Source organism: Physeter macrocephalus, chromosome 7 (genome assembly GCF_002837175.3).
Source record: "Physeter macrocephalus isolate SW-GA chromosome 7, ASM283717v5, whole genome shotgun sequence".
NCBI lineage: Eukaryota > Metazoa > Chordata > Mammalia > Artiodactyla > Physeteridae > Physeter > Physeter macrocephalus.
This window is the reverse complement of record NC_041220.1, coordinates 144,707,783-144,723,481: the sequence shown is the minus strand read 5'-3', so window position 1 is coordinate 144,723,481 and position 15,699 is coordinate 144,707,783. Positions and strand designations below refer to the sequence as shown.

Below are 15,699 nucleotides of genomic sequence, written 5' to 3'. Positions count from 1 at the left end.
CGTTTCAGTTTGTGTTCATCTGACTAGACTGAGTTTTCAAGTTAGCTTTCGCCCACGCAAGGGTTACAAGTTGCCATTCCTCTCTTCTGTCTGGTGATACTTTGTTTCGTTGCAGGGAAGTGGGAGTGTCCTTGGCATCACTGTGACGTGTGTGGGAAACCTTCCACTTCATTTTGCCACTTTTGCCCCAATTCGTTTTGCAAGGAACACCAGGACGGGGCAGCCTTCAGCTCCACCCAGGACGGGCGGCCGTACTGCGGCGAGCACGACTTGCGCGCAGAGCCGGCCGAGCAGCCCTGCCCGGAGCCCAAGTCCAAGGGGAGGAGGAAGAAGAGGAGGTGCTGGCGGAGGGTCACAGAGGGCAAATAGCGCCAGGCTGGGGCGGGGTGAGATCGGGCGGCCCCGGGTGGCCGGCCCGCCCTGCGGCAGAGGGCCGGAGGACGCCGCCCGCGGCCCCGGGACGCACGCACAGGCCTCCTCGGGAGGGGGCGCCTCCCATCACTGAGCCATCCCAGCAGCGCCCGCTGCGCCGCACTGACCGTCCGAGCCGCGTGGTTCCAGCCGCGAGGTGCGGACGCCCCAGGACAGACAAGCCTGACTACGCAGCATTACAGCTACACTTGAATCTCAGAACGTCAAGGTGCCCTCCCGCTCTACTTTCCTAGGTTAAAGTTACGACGGAAAAGTAATTGGCGTATGAAATGTCTTTATCTCCCCTGAGATGTATAGAGTAGTGTTTTCTCGGAGGCTCGCTCTTACCTCTTTCAATCTTGACAACGTCACCCAGCCTGCTTCCCCCGCCGCCGTCACTCAGGAGAGGAGACCAGGGGCGGCCTGGGCAAGGGCTCAGGCCCCCAGTGCCCTGGGAACCGTGGTTTTGATGAATCTGCTCTTACGACCCAGCTGTATGGTTTCTTTTCTGTACTAATGTGAAGTTTTTCCTCACCATGCTTCTTTTCCACCCTAGTGAGGAGCCGGCCCCAGGGCGGTGGCCAGCGTAGTGTGGTGGTGGGATCTCCCCTGTAGCTGTTCTCTCCGTGGGCTCGAACCACGTGCTGCTGCCGCGTCGGCCTTCAGCGCACGGGCTCCCGTGGGGCAGCCTCCCCGGAGGGGCTCGTCACTTGGGGGAAGAGCGTGTACGTTTTTTCGGGTGGCTTTTCTTTACCAGTTTCTGGCTTTTATTCTCAATATATTTTTGCTAAACTTGTTTCACAAATTACCACCGACTGAAATGCGTGTTTACTGATGCGTGCGTGACCCGCTGAGCTGTGTGACGCGGCAACTTAGGGAGACGGTTTGTCCGGCGCTCCGCCTGACGGCATCTCGGGTGACCGTCGCGAAGCAGGACACTGCTAGGTGCCCCCCCCGCCCCCCCCCCTGTACGTTTTTTCGGGTGGCTTTTCTTTACCAGTTTCTGGCTTTTATTCTCAATATATTTTTGCTAAACTTGTTTCACAAATTACCACCGACTGAAATGCGTGTTTACTGATGCGTGCGTGACCCGCTGAGCTGTGTGACGCGGCAACTTAGGGAGACGGTTTGTCCGGCGCTCCGCCTGACGGCATCTCGGGTGACCGTCGCGAAGCAGGACACTGCTAGGTGCCCCCCCCGCCCCGCCCCCCGGGACGTGGAGCTCGCGGGAGACGCGCGCGTCCAGGCGCTCCTCTCGGGCTGAGGAGAGAGCGAGTTCAGGAGCGTCGTCGCCCCAAGGGACTCCACGCGTGCTGGGGGCCTGTGCCCTCCGGAGGAGCGCTCGTCCCGGGACTCGGGCCGGCCCGCCGGGCGTGGGCACCCGGCCTTGGGACAGCCCGGCCGACGCTATCCCCGGGGAGCTTGCCATGGACCGGTGGCCCCACGCGGGGAGAAGCTCCTGCGAAGCACAGCGTTCCCCGTGGACCCCGGGACGCTGCGAGCGCCCTGCCGGGAGCCCGTGTACCTGCCTGTCTCCACTCGCCGTGGGAGGGAAGGGGACACCCAGCAACAGGTGCTTTTCTCTGGCCTTTTCTTCTTAAAATAACCTGAGGAGAACAGCTACTCTGCAGAAAAGTTTACACAACTGTTCTTGAAAACTGCCACCGAGGTCTCCCGTTCGTGTCTCTTACCGTTCTCACCTTGGAGGATCGCAGGACATACCAACACTTGGACCCAGGTTCACCACTGCTCCGTGGTTCTGCGGCGGGAGCTGTGGGGGGAGGGGGCGGTCTCGGCCAGGCCGGGACCCCCTGGGAAGCGCCTGCTCCAGGTGCGAGGCGCCCGGGCCTCCCCGAGCACGGACTAGGGGAGTCGGCTGACCGAGGCCGTCCTGCTGGCCCTTCCCTGGTGACCCCGGGGCAAGTGACGTAGGACCGAAGGAAAAACAAGCCGGGTCCTCAGCTGGTGCTTCCACAGGCGGCTCGGTTACTCTCTGGAAACGCGCCTGCTCGCTGAGGCGCAGGGGCCGTCGGGTATTTCAGTTCAGAACTCCGGTTTCTCTCAAATGGTCTCTTAAGAAAATACTGGATTGACGTAGGTTTATGCTCCTTAGGCCCTGAACCTGGCGCCTGCGCACGAGGGGCGCCGAGGCCCGGTGCCAGCACAGCGGCCGCGGTCGCAGCCCCGCCCTTCAGAGCCAGGGGCCTCGGTGTGGGCTGATGTCACTTGCCCTTTCCTGCCAGTAAGGGACTTCTTGCCTAAGTCAGAACATCAGAATTGGTTTTGCAGTGCACTTTGGGGAGCAGATTAACTTATTTTTGTATTTGACAGTAGTAAAAATTTTGTGTGATTTTTGAGTCACTTTGATATTACTTCCAAATTCTTTTATAACGTTTCTGAAGGAAATACTGGAAAACTTATTTTAGATATGGTTGCCCTCTTTCCAAAAACTGTTAAACTAATGAGCGAATAACACTAACTCTGAGAGTCTCCCGAAGACCAGCGTATGGACCTGAGCACAAGGCACTGGAGGGGCAGCGGAGCTGGAAGGGCCGCCCCCACGGGCCGAGGCCTTTGCTCCGAGTCAGTCTGAGGGGAGCTCGCTCTGGGGGAGTCGGTCTTTCTTTGCCGAACATCGGCTTCAGTCCTTTGTCGTTAACGTGAAGCAGAAACACAGTGAAAACCGCCCGAACACCTCAGGATTCCTCAGCACCAGGAGCTGACCAGGACCCCTCGTGTGTTGTGTCGACGCCAGCGCGGGCCTCTGGACACGGGGACGCTTCTCTCCGTGGGGGTTGCAGCCCCATGTCCAAAGCGGGTGATAAGCTGCGAGCACCACGAGGAGGCCGCCTGGCGCCCCCACCCGGGTCCCGTCCTCCGAGGATGCTCGGGGCGGACCCCCTGCCTCGCCCTCAGGTCTGCGCCCCGGCGCCTTCCCAGTGTTCCCCTTGACACGTAAACTGCAGTGTGTGCGGCGCCACCTCCGAGAACTGCCGTATGTCCAGAAACGAGAAACGATCAGCCTGTTTGTTTTTATGAAAGGTAACACAAGACGACTGTCAGTTGCCGAACTCTTGATCCCGTGAGACGTGTAGCGTTTGATGTGAAAACCGCCCGAACACCTCAGGATTCCTCAGCACCAGGAGCTGACCAGGACCCCTCGTGTGTTGTGTCGACGCCAGCGCGGGCCTCTGGACACGGGGACGCTTCTCTCCGTGGGGGTTGCAGCCCCATGTCCAAAGCGGGTGATAAGCTGCGAGCACCACGAGGAGGCCGCCTGGCGCCCCCACCCGGGTCCCGTCCTCCGAGGATGCTCGGGGCGGACCCCCTGCCTCGCCCTCAGGTCTGCGCCCCGGCGCCTTCCCAGTGTTCCCCTTGACACGTAAACTGCAGTGTGTGCGGCGCCACCTCCGAGAACTGCCGTATGTCCAGAAACGAGAAACGATCAGCCTGTTTGTTTTTATGAAAGGTAACACAGACGACTGTCAGTTGCCGAACTCTTGATCCCGTGAGACGTGTAGCGTTTGATGAACGAGTAAAGTGCTGTGTCCGCGGGCGTCGTGTCCACCGCACCCTGTTGAGATGTGAAATTAAACAGAAACCTCAACGTGCCTACTGGTGTCTCAGCGTCACACGGAACGAGGCCAGGCTCCGCCTTTGGGGGGGGGGAGGGTGTACCAGGTGCTACCGCCAATTTTGACAGACTTAAAAAACTTGAAATTGACTTCTGGGGGAAGATACTGAAATGTAGATTTGAGGATTGCCGGTTGCGGGGAAGTAGGATTTAAGGTCGGAAGTTTTGTGTCTGGAAGATTGTGTACGAGTATTTTTGTATTAAAAGATTTAAAGGCTTTTTTCTTTATGTGGGATTGCATTTTGAAGTTTGGGGCTCCCTTCCATTTCCCCAGTCCCTTTTCTCTTTTTGTTTTTTGGTCGCGCTGTGCCGCACGCGGGACCTTAGTTCCCCGACCAGGGATGGAACCTACGTCCCCTGCAGTGGAAGCGCCAGGGAAGTCCCATTCCCAGTTACTCTCGAGTTGTCTGTCACTCTGAAGCAGCTGGCACAGTCCCCCGACATCTGGGGAGAGGCCAGCGTGGCCCTGGAAGTGTAACAAGTATCGTAGATAGTGAGTGTCGTTCTGATTTGGGGAAAAGGCTTTTTTCTCCTGTAAATTATAATTTGGTTCCCAAACCCCCCTTAAAGGTGACAGAGTCGGGAGAGGAAGCTGCGGACTCGTCTCAGCCCCGCAGGTGGTTGAGCCCCAGGCCCCTCTGACGTGCTCCCCACGCCCGCATCCTCCAGGAGTGACCCCTGGGCTGACCCCAACGTCACCCACCCCAGAGAGGGGCCGGGGCCCCAGAGCAGAGAGGTCGAGCTGGCTGGAAACACAGCTCCGCTGCTTTTTCTTTAGAAAAGCTAAACTTTAATTAGGTCGTTTTTACAATGAAAACAGGTACCCAAGGACTGGTCTTAAATGCTCACAACGGTACAAAAGACAAATACAAAACCTGCGGGTGGTGAGCGTGTCCTGGCATCCCCCATCCCCGGGCACTGGCGGCTGTCCCCGCCCCGTTCTCAGGCACACCGGGCGCCCCCTTTGGTCCCTCAGCCGCGTGGGCGGGGAGCGGGCTGCACGAGCAAGAAAAGCCCTCCTCGCTCGCGGTCAGCGGGACTGAAGAAAGAATGAGGAAAGACAGAAGCCTACCAGGCAGAGCTGTTGCCGAGATCAGGCAGTTACACCTTTCGGGGCTAAGTTGAACATTCAGAACTGTAACACTGAATGCAAGAAGGTGTCTTAAATCACACAAAAAGGGACCCATATTAAAATTTAGAAAATAAGTCCAAAACACCCCAGAGAAACGGAATCTAAAGCTCAAGTGAGCTGGGACCCGGCGGCACGTCGGGGGCCGCCGGTCCCCTGGAGCCCGAGTCAGGCCGGCAGGAGCGGTGGCCCTAGGACACGTTGGCCATGGGCTTGTACTTCTTGAAGCGTGTCCACTGGCCCGTGGCGTAGTTCATCTCGAAGACCGTGTCCACCAGCATGGTGGTGCTGCCCTGGCCGTCCGACTTGGGCAGGTCCTCCGTGTGCTCGCTCAGCTTGATCTGGATCACGTCGCCCTGCTCCTGGCACGGGTTCTCTGAGGGGGCAGGGGCCGCTGGGCGGGGGGCCTGGGGGTGCGGGGCCGTCCCCCATCCCCGCAGGACCCAGGTGTCCCCCCGGCCCCCCGCCAGGGCCGGCCGCGGACCTACCTCGGGAGCCGGCCATGAAGCCCAGGATGAGGGCCTTCTCGGGCCGCGTGACTTTGTTGGCCGTCTTGAACATCTCCTGCGCGGCAAACATCTGCTCCCTCTGCGGTGGAGGCGCAGGGCTGGGTGCTGGGCCCGCCAGCGCCCCTGACACACATACACGTACACACACACACCCGCCACACACCCCCCCCACACCCCCACCCGCCCCGGGGCCACACACTCACACAGGGACACACACGCGCACACACATACACCCGCCACCGCACACACACCCGCGCACACACACACACCGGCACACACACACCCGCACACACACCCGCCCAGCACACACACACACCCGCACACACACCCGCCCTGCACACACACACACCCGCCCCGCACACACACACACCCACACACACCCGCCCGCCCCGCCCCCCCCCCCCCACCCCCCCACCCAACCCCTACCCCCCCAGGCCCAGATTCCTGGCCTCCAGGTAGGTGCTGGGCTGGCGTGGTTCCCAGCTGCAGGAACCATGAAGTTCCTCCGAGATGAAGAGTCCTCTGACAAAGTGTGTTTGAGGTGTTGCCGGCCCCATCAGCTAGGCCTCAGATTTGCCACGCTTTTTCTGATAAAGCAGCAGCAATAGGCCCTGCCCCCCTGGTCTGCATGGGGGCACAGGCTGTGGCTGCACGGATCGGTGGACGGTTCCAAGAGTCTGGCTCCAGGATTAGCCGAGCCATGCAGGGTACACCTCCACCTACACCCACCCACACCCGCCCCAGGGCCACACACACACACAACCACACACACACACCCGCCCCGCACACACGCACATCCGCGCACCCCCCCCCCACACACACCCGCCCCGGGGCCACACACACACACAGAGACACACACACACCCGCACACACCCGCCCAGCACACACCCGCGCACACACACACACCTGCACACGCACACACTCGCCCAGCACACACACCCGCCCGCCCCACACACCTACACCTACACCCACCCACACCCGCCCCGGGGCCACACACACACACAGAGACACACACACACCCGCACACACCCGCCCAGCACACACCCGCGCACACACACACACCTGCACACGCACACACTCGCCCAGCACACACACCCGCCCGCCCCACACACCTACACCTACACCCACCCACCCACGCCCCGGGGCCACACACACACACACACACACACACACAACCACACACACACTCGCCCCGCACACCTACCGTGAGCGACAGGTTCTTCTTGGGCTGCTGCTGGGCGGGGGGCTGGGCCTGGGCCTGAGGGGCCACCATGGCCACCGGAGGCGTCTGGGTGGAGGGGGCGACGGCCGGGGGCGTGGTGGGCGTCAGGGGCGAGGTGGGCGCCGCCGGCGTGGGCGCCGCGGGGCTGAGGCCGCTGTTGTACAGGGGCGCCCTCTGCTTGAACTGTGCCGGCAGCGCGGGGCTGGGGGCGCTGGGCTCCTCCGGGGGCCGGCTGGCCTGCAGGTTGGCTTCCCGGGCAGGCGGGGCTGCAAGCAGAGCGAGGCCTGGGGGCAGCCGGCAGGGCCAGGAACTCCGCCGCCCGCCGCCCGGAGAGAAGTGCCCGGGCTCCGCCCGGCCCCGCCCCGCCCCGGAGCCCACAGGCCGCCTGCGCGCGGGGCGGGGCGCGGGCGGGCCCTCCTGCCCGCAGCTGGGGTGCGAGGGCACACGGCCCGAGAGCCCCAGCCGGGAGCCAGAGGGCTCAGGCCTTTTGAGGACCAGCAGGTAAGACGTCCAGGCGCTAGTGGGCTTCTGGGTGCTGGCGAGGGGACGGAGGGCTGCTTCCTGAAGCCCAGCAAGCCTGCCTGACCCCCAGGCCCTCTCTGGCCGCCCCCTCCCCGAGGCCAAGCTCCCCTCCGGCCTGCGACGCTGAGCCCGGGGAGCAAACGCCTCGGAGCAGAACCCACGGATCCCCTCCACCTTTCCTTCAGCACCTTCTTTCTCAAATTGTAGGGCTACGTGAGGACCCCTGGACCCTGAGGCGCTGTAACCTCTGCAGCCCCCCTCCCGCTCACACCTGGCACCGCACAAGGGGCGCTGCCTGTCTGGCCCCGGGAAGGGAAAAGCAGCTGAAAGCCCTGGGTTTCACTTCTCGAAGCTCGTGCTGGGCAGGAGGGTCTTCCGGCCCCGGCGGTGCCAGCAGAGGTCCTGACACCCAAGGAAGCACCACGTGGGCGAGCCCCGGGAAGATGCTGCTCCCTGCCCGGTGGGTGCTGCCCACTCTGGGTGCCCGCTCACCTGGCGGGGCCTCGGAGCTAGGGATGTAGGATGAGGCAGGGACCACGCTGGGCGTAGCGGGCAGGTAGCTCGTGGATGGCAGCGCAGGCTCGTTGTTCAGAGACCCGAGTTTCTGGAAGACAGAGACCATGGTTCCTCCCGAAAGCAGCCCGGGGGCTCAGTGTGAGCCTCTCCCATTCCTGGATGGGGCCGGCTCCTCTGTGGGCCTCAGCGTCTCGGCCCAGCGCGAACCCGAACCTCCAGCCCCACAGGAGGGCCCCCACCCCCGGAGCAGGGCCGGGGGCACTGCTGTCCCCAGCGATGGAGACTGCTCCAGGCCAGGGGCCCCGCGCTCGGCAGTGCTGGACCCCAAGCGTCCGGCCCTGCCGCCGCCCCCATCCCGGAGCTGCCTTGTTGGGAGGGCGCGGGGCGGGGTGGGGCGGGGCTGTCCCTGTTGGGTTAGGGACCCTCCCAAACCAACCATCTTTGAGGTAAGAAAAAGTTAAACAACTTTTTTTTTTTAAACCACAAAAGCATGTGAGAAAAGGAAGACACTCCTTTCAATAAAGAGAAAACACAGCTCTGCAATAAGAAGTTTCCCACCACCCAGAAATGACCGATGGGGACAAGGCGACACACGGTGCCTGGCTGCCCAGCCCCTCCAGGCAGGCAGCACCGGCAGAGAGGGGCCTTCCAAGCAGCACGCCCTCCCGCAAGGCCGCCCCACCACCCCTGCGGGACAGGGGACGCCGAGGAGCCCCGAGCGCGCGGCGCTGTCCAAACCTGGGCCCGCGGGCACACCAGCGCCCCGCCGGCGCCACCTCTCCTGCGCGTGTCCGCGTGCATACGTGTGCGTCCGCGCGTGTGCTCCCACACGACGCGCCTCCGCGGCTAACGATGGGAACGGGGGCACGCGCAGCCCTACCTGTGTGGACCCCAGGCCGGCCGCGTAGTCCGGGGTGGCGTTCTCCACGACCGTCTCTTCCTTGGCTGGCTTCTCCACCGCCTCCGCGTCTGCGGGCAGAGCACGGGCCTCAGCGCCCCGGGCGGCGGCCCTCCCGGCCCGAGGCCGCGGCGGCGGCGACTCGGAGGACAGGGCTGCCCCGCAGGGTCGCCCCTCTCCAGCCGGAGGCGGTCTCGGTCTCGGCAGACGGGAGACGGCCCCCAATACGCACCCAGGGTCTTCCTCCTCCTCTTGGCCTCCCGGCCGGCCCCGACCATGTCCAGCTCGGAGATGTCGAGGAGCTGCCGACACAGACAGAAGCCCACCCTCAGCCCCGAGGAAGGAGCGCAAGGGGCGTGGCTGGTCCCGCGCGGGCGGGGCTGCCAGGGGACACGCCCACCTTCACGCCCCTCTCCTTCCGCAGGGGCGTCCTCGACGGCGGGATGGAAGTGCGGTTCCCCGCGGGGCTGAAGACGCTGGGGGCGGTGGGGCTTCGGAAGGGCGCCTGCTTCGGGATGCCTTTGAGCGGGGCTGCGGAGAGGACGGGCCGTCAGCGGGCCTCGCGGAGCGGCTACTCCGCCCCCGCTGCGTATTACGCCTGCCCGTCTCCGCCAGAGGCGCCCCTGCCGGCCTGCCAAGTGCTCCCGCGGATGTGCTGCGCCTCCGCGAGGGCAGCTGCCGGGGACGCCCCCAGGCCAGGGGCCTGCCCTCTCCCTGTGCCCAAGCACCGGGGCATCGGGTCGGCCCGCCCAGAAGGGCACGCCGTGGCAACCAGCGACACCACAGCCAAACTGACGTCTCTGCCCAAGACGCCACACCTGCAACCATCGACCCTAACACACCGAGTCCTTTATCACCACAGACAGGACAATCAGCTTCCACTTCCTTCTTGCACCTCGGGGTTAACAGATGTGTTACAGGATAGAGGCCCACAGGCTGCAGCCAGAATCACCCTCTTCCCCTGGGCCTGGTCCCTCATCTCTCAAAGGGAAGGCCCCTGACACACGAGGAATGGCTCCTTCTGAAGGGGGCCTGGCCCCTTCCCCAGGCATCCAGTGCCTCCCCATTCCTGCCACTGGGACCCGCCCCAGTGCTCAGCGTGCAGACACCAGGGCTTACTCACACCAAGACCATGTACCGCGTCCCAGGCCCGGTGCACAGGTGGCCCCTTGGCACGGCCAATGGGACAGAGCAGGGAAGCAGGAAGTACCCCTGAACCGCACTGTGGGCATGCTGGGTCGGGGCGCCCGGCCAGGTTGTGGAAAGGAGGGTGAGGGGAGCTTTGTCAGGGGGACTGGCATGTAGGGGGCAGGCAGGGACATTACAGTGAGGGCCCCATGTCACCCTGATGCACTTCCGGGGCCACCCGGGGTGACAGCCGGCCCTGAGGTGACGGGGCTGGGCCTCCCCCCCACCCCCCAGTGCCGAGTCGGCCGACACCAAGACGGCAGCTCCCACACGAGTGCTGTGGGCCGTGGGCCGTGGGCCCCGCAGGGAGGACCCCCACGAGCCCCCTCAGGCTCCAGTGGCAGCCGGGCCGCTGCTCTCACCGACGCACCTGCCCTGTCCGGTCGGCCCTGGGCCCGGGCAGCGTGGGGTGGGCAGGGAGCAAGAGGTGAGCTCCGGCCCCGAGGGCGGTACGAGGGAGCAGACCGACGACACGACGGTGGCCCGGTCAGCCCCGAGCTTGTGGAGCCCTCGCCCCACGGAGAACCTGGGGCCGGCACGGGGCCGGCAGGCGGCAGGACCTGGGGCGGAGGCGGCGGCCCGTGCCCTCCACGGCCATAAGGACGAGCGAGAACCGAGACTGAGCGTCTCCCTCGAATCCCGGTCTTTCCTCATCTCAGGCGGAGCCTTCCGGACCCTCCGTAAGCGGAAGAGCCCCCCTCCTTTCACACAACAGAGCCGGCAGCACCGCAGGGCCCGCGGCCCGGTCGGGTCAAAGTTCAACGACTCTGCTCCCGAGGAAGGGCGAGCCCTCCCCTCCGACCCGCAGCGGCCCGGCCTTACTCGTGGTGTCCATCTTCCGGAGCAGCCCCCGGCCCTTGGCATGGAAGGGCACCCCCGCGCTCCTCTTCAGCTGCTGGGCGGTCTCGGTGGCTGTAAGACAAGGTGGCCCGCGTCAGCGCCCGCCCGATGACAGCGCCTCCATCCACGGGATTTACAGAGAAGGTCAAGTTGTGAGGATTCGAGCACAAACAGTCGCTCGTCTGCTTCCCAACGTTACAGCAACGCTGTCTGTGCAGGGCGGCCGTCCCCAACCTTTCTGGCACCAGGGACCGGTTTCGTGGAAGACAATGTTTCCTCGGACCAGGGTTGGCGGGGGACGGTTCAGGAGGTAATGCAAGCGGCGGGGAGAGGCGGGAGCGGCGGATGAAGCTTCGCTCTCTCCTTTGCCCGCCGCTCACCTCTTGCTATGCAGCCCGGTTCCTAACAGTCCACGGTACCGGTCCGTGGCCCCGGGGCTGGGGACGCCTGGTGTAGAGAACTACACTTGCAGCCAAAGGGCCCTGGCAGCTGCACCTCCCGGGGTGGGGGGCGGGAGGGGCCCCGAGGAAGCGTCCTCACTGGTGGGTGGTCCTCTGGCACAACCTCACCCTTCCCTTCACAGACGCATCAACGCGAGGCAGGAAACAAGCTCGGGGAGGGACAGAGCCCCATGTCCACCCGGCGCCAGGTTCTGCCGTGGGGGGCTGGGGGCAGGTGCCACTGCTGACTGCACGGAGGGGCCTGGGAGCTGCCCAGGGGGCTGGGGGCCCGGGCCGCGCACTGCCAGCTCCATGAAGCCACGGCGCAGTGCTGACCCCAGGATGCTGTCCATTTGGAACCGAGAGTCACGATGGCTGCTGTGTTTTATTTGGATTCTTTGAAAACAGGGCATCTATATAGGTTATTATTACCAATACCATAACCACTTAAAATAAAAGTTCTGCTATCAGTCAAAGGAATCAATTTCCTGGCCTTTTTCCGAGCAAGTATCTTCCATGTACATTTTAGAAACCACTACTTAAAAAAAACATTAATAAAATGACCAAACATCTTTAAAGTCAAATTGAGATCATCTGCAAGAATGAGGCAGGGCTGCAGGAGTTAGGACCCAGCCTCTCCAGTCTCTTCCAGACTGCCTGTCTCATCACCTGTGTGACTCAGTTGGTACAGATTTCATTTTTGGAACAAAGATTACAAATACTTTAACCTGAAAATTCGGAAGTTTCTAAAGTAGATTTTTAGAACACACAGTTTAGCGTAGCAATCAATAAATTTCTAATAAAAAAAGAAAAAAACTACGTAGAACTCTGTCTTTAAAAGACAGTTAGGTACCATAAAACCTAACAGAAATCTAAAAATAAAAACTACAGACATAGGACAAAAGCATGATTTGCTCGGCAGTCAGTTTTCCCAAATCTGCTGGACCTTCCAGGCCAGACAAGGCAGCCCCCGCTGAGGAGGGTCCCGACAAGTCCCAGTGCGCCCCCTGGGCCAGGCGCACCCACCCCCAGACCCGCATGCGGACAGCGGGCACTCACATTTCTGCAGGAGCTCTGCCCTCAGTGTGGCACTCTTCGGTTTCCTTTTCAACTGAAAGTGTTTCACTGGGGGAGTGAGGGGCCCAGCGAGGGTCGTCAGGGCGTTTTTATTCAAGTACTGGCACTCCAGCGGGAGCATGGCCGACGCCTCACACTCGTTCACTGCTCGTTCGAGAACCAACATGTTAGGAGGTGCATTTCCCTTACACAGGCCCAATTTTCACCGCTAATATGAAAACGCACAGTTTCCTGTTTGTAGCAGTGGAGCTTCTGCTTTGATCTCAAAACAGAAAACAAGTATCCACTGCCTGCATGCCACAGGCCAGCAATCAAGGCCACCAACCCGGGCCGAAGGTCAAGGACAGGACAGGAGGGCTCAGCAGAATCCCTGTGGAGCTTCTTAAAGGCAGAAGCACCTGGGCTCCGCCACGGCTGTCCGTCAGCACAGCTTCGTTTGGAAGATGCTCTGTGCATCCCTAGAGCAAGCTGTAGGAAGGGGCAGCCTGTGGCCGTCCCGGGTTTTCCCCTCAGTCCCCACGGCCCCCATGGATGGTTTCTCCTGGACCCTCTGAATCCTGGCCCTCACAAGAAGCACCCAGGCGTGTCCCCCAGGTCTGTGGGTTTACCAGGCAGTTAGAGCTCGGGAGAAGGCCCTGGGTGGGGAGAAGAGACCAGTGCCACCGCTGTTCTTCCTGCCCCCCCCCCCCCCCCCCCCGAGGCCCACCCGGAAGCCCCTGGGCGGAAGACAGAGCAGGCCCCTCCCACCAGAGAAAAGACACCCAGGAGGGCGTGGACATCTCTGGACCCTCATCAAGCTAGTCACCAGGACAGAAACATCCTGGGTCTGCGTTCCAATGCTCTGGAAGCATCCATGTAGCCTGTGGGCAGTTATACGTCAAGCAAAAGCCTGTAGGAGCGGTCGTCTCGCAGTCGGGAAGAGGCACCGGCGGCCACCCCTGGGGCGGCCAGGCCACCGGCCCTGCGGGACCGCAGGGGCACAGGTCCCATCTTTGAAGGGCTGTGGTTCCAATTCTCCAAACTAGGAGAGGAGTTCAAGGAGGAACAGACCTTCCCAACTTGATATGTTCTTTTACTCCATTTGCAAATATTTTCTAAGTGGTTTTCAGTTCGTGTTCTAGACAAGTAAACTACTGATGTTTTCAACACACAGTTATGAGCATCTACTCTGTGCCAGGGAATGTTCTAGGCTCTGAATGGGCAGAGCCCGTGCCCTCATGGAGCTGAGTGGGGAGAGGGGTACGTGAATGTGAAAGCGAGTAAATAACACACTTGAGATAAGCACGTACAGTGAGGAGGGAGCCTCTGGGCTGCTCTCTTCGAAGACTGGCCAAAAGCCAGCCAGCAGCGCACGGGGCAGGGGTGTACGGATACAGACAGCACTACACAGGACAGCGTTCAACACTCTCAAAGTCAAACTCATGTTACAAAAGAGGGTTTAAAGGAAGACCCATTCTCCCTCCTCCCAGCATAAACCAAAGACACTCAACCTACCCTTTTCTCTAAGTTCTCCTAAAATATCTTGAACGTTGGGATTCTGCTCTTCAAGATCAAGGTTAAGAGATCCGGTATCAGGAAAGGACTTCAGAATGTCGGCCACCATGAGAACCCAGGGGTCCGAGTCCAGGGTGGCGAGCTGGATGATCTCTGTGAGGGCGCCCTTCATCTGCCAGGAGAGGAGAGATGGCAGTCCTTGTCGCCCGACCGCACCCTGCCGCCCCTGGCTCAGGCCTGCAGGACTGGAGCTAAGCGCACCTTTGCTGGTTCAGACACAGAGAGGAGCCCCCTTCAAGCCCTGCCGGAACTTCTGGGCGCACGGGGCGGGGCCCAGCCTCTTCAGCCACCGCCCCCATGCCGGCGCCCACACCTCGCCGGCTGCCTCCGCCATCTCCCCACCGCCTCCCCACCGCCTCCCGGTGCACCGGCCCGGCGGCAAACAGAAGGGCCGCCCAGGACGGGGGTGGGGGGGGTGGGGCACGTTCCCGCCCCCTGCTGGGGAACCTTGCCACTGGGGCGTCTGGGGTGTGGGGAGCCCCAGGGTGGGCAGGCCAACGCCGCGGCTCGGCACCTGCGGAGAACAGGGCCAAGTCCCCGCACGCCCCACGGCCAGGTGAGGGGCTCACGTGACAGAGGACAGCCCGCAGGGGGCCGGCCCCCCCCCGAGGACCAGGGGGACCTGGCTCCCGGGGACAGGCCGTGGCCGGCATGTCTGCTGCGCTCGAGGTGCCGCTTCCTCCCACAGGTGCGAGTGGCCACAGCGGCCCGCGGTCACCGCTGCTTAAGGCCCAGACGCGGGCCCAAACCTGAACACAGTCCCCCTCACACCTGCCCTCTCCCACCCAAGCTCCTGGTCCACCTGTCACCCCCCACCTGGCAGCTCCACCTCGCCTGTGCCTACCCTCCCATCCCCTCACGCTCTGGCTTAACCCTCATCCCCAGCTTCCCACCACCCTCAGGAATCAGGATCCCCTCACCTGCCCCGGAGGCCCAGCCGCCGCCGCCGGCGGTGGTCCAGACAGAACGCCCGGCTGAGCCCCGCATCCCCCCAGGCGCACGCGCAGCCGAGGTGGAAGCGTCAAGGCTCTGGCATTCCCGCCTGAGGCTGGGCGCCTCTCCGTGGCCAAGCACTGGGCCGGGTGCCAGCTGACCCAACTCTAAAAGGCCGTCTCTTGAAATACATGGAAATAAGTTCTTCTGACGTGTGGCAAAAATGGTAAACACTTATTTATTTTTTAACATTTGTGCTGGGGGCTTTTTTGATGTTTTAGAAGAATGAGCCCGTCTGCCACCTTCCCCCTTGATAGCTGAGCTATCAACTCTTTCCTACATTAAAAACAAAAGGCACGAAATGAAAAACAAGTTCATCTGTCACTTACTATGAGTTAAAGAGTGAAAACGTGTCCCTGGCAAACTAAAGTTATGTAAAAAACACAACAAAGAAGCCCCCCCTCATACCTAAGTCTCAAATTAAGTAGCTCCACACAGAAGGCAGGCTGCGCCCTCGGCAGTCACCCGAAAGCGTTAGGAACGAGAGACACACACACACTGTGTTGTGGGAACGCCCAGGTGATGGGGAGGAGAGCCTGCAAGTGGAACTGAGGTGGCCCAGCAGGAGGTGCCACCTCCCACACCCGAGCCCAGAACTGAAGAGACGGCCAAGGGGCAGGGGACCTGGAGCCCTCTGACGCTGCCCGGGGCAGGGCGCAGGCTGTAAAATGGTGCGGCCATTAGAGAAACCATCTGGCGCTTCCCCAAAAAGACAAACAGGGCTTCCCTGGTGGCGCAGTGGTTGAGAGTCCGCCTGCCGATGCAG

General features: G+C 62.1%; 2 protein-coding genes across 4 annotated transcripts in view; one reads left to right on the top strand and one right to left on the bottom strand.

Annotated features, from left to right (window-relative positions):
* The window catches only part of NSD2 (nuclear receptor binding SET domain protein 2), a 56,448-nt gene extending 55,098 nt beyond the window's left edge, over positions 1 to 1,350 (top strand). Inside the window, exon 22 of the mRNA XM_007114127.4 lies at positions 116 to 1,350. Within this exon, the coding sequence (XP_007114189.1) occupies positions 116 to 369 (254 nt within the window). The 3' untranslated portion in view covers positions 370 to 1,350. The remainder of the gene's footprint in view (positions 1 to 115) is intronic.
* Positions 1,351 to 3,523: 2,173 nt separating this feature from the next.
* The window catches only part of NELFA (negative elongation factor complex member A), a 27,775-nt gene continuing 15,599 nt past the window's right edge, over positions 3,524 to 15,699 (bottom strand). For 2 of the 3 annotated variants that reach the window (XM_024119158.3, XM_028492445.2), the window contains 10 exons: positions 13,881 to 14,052; positions 12,369 to 12,530; positions 10,852 to 10,941; positions 9,242 to 9,372; positions 9,074 to 9,143; positions 8,824 to 8,912; positions 7,920 to 8,031; positions 6,888 to 7,171; positions 5,663 to 5,762; positions 4,806 to 5,550 (listed from right to left, as the gene is read on the bottom strand). In XM_024119158.3, coding sequence (XP_023974926.1) covers positions 5,366 to 5,550; positions 5,663 to 5,762; positions 6,888 to 7,171; positions 7,920 to 8,031; positions 8,824 to 8,912; positions 9,074 to 9,143; positions 9,242 to 9,372; positions 10,852 to 10,941; positions 12,369 to 12,530; positions 13,881 to 14,052 — 1,395 coding nt within the window. In that variant the 3' untranslated portion in view covers positions 4,806 to 5,365. Of the gene's footprint in view, positions 3,986 to 4,805; positions 5,551 to 5,662; positions 5,763 to 6,887; positions 7,172 to 7,919; positions 8,032 to 8,823; positions 8,913 to 9,073; positions 9,144 to 9,241; positions 9,373 to 10,851; positions 10,942 to 12,368; positions 12,531 to 13,880; positions 14,053 to 15,699 lie in introns of those variants that run through there. The other variant, XM_028492444.2, reaches the window with a different exon arrangement.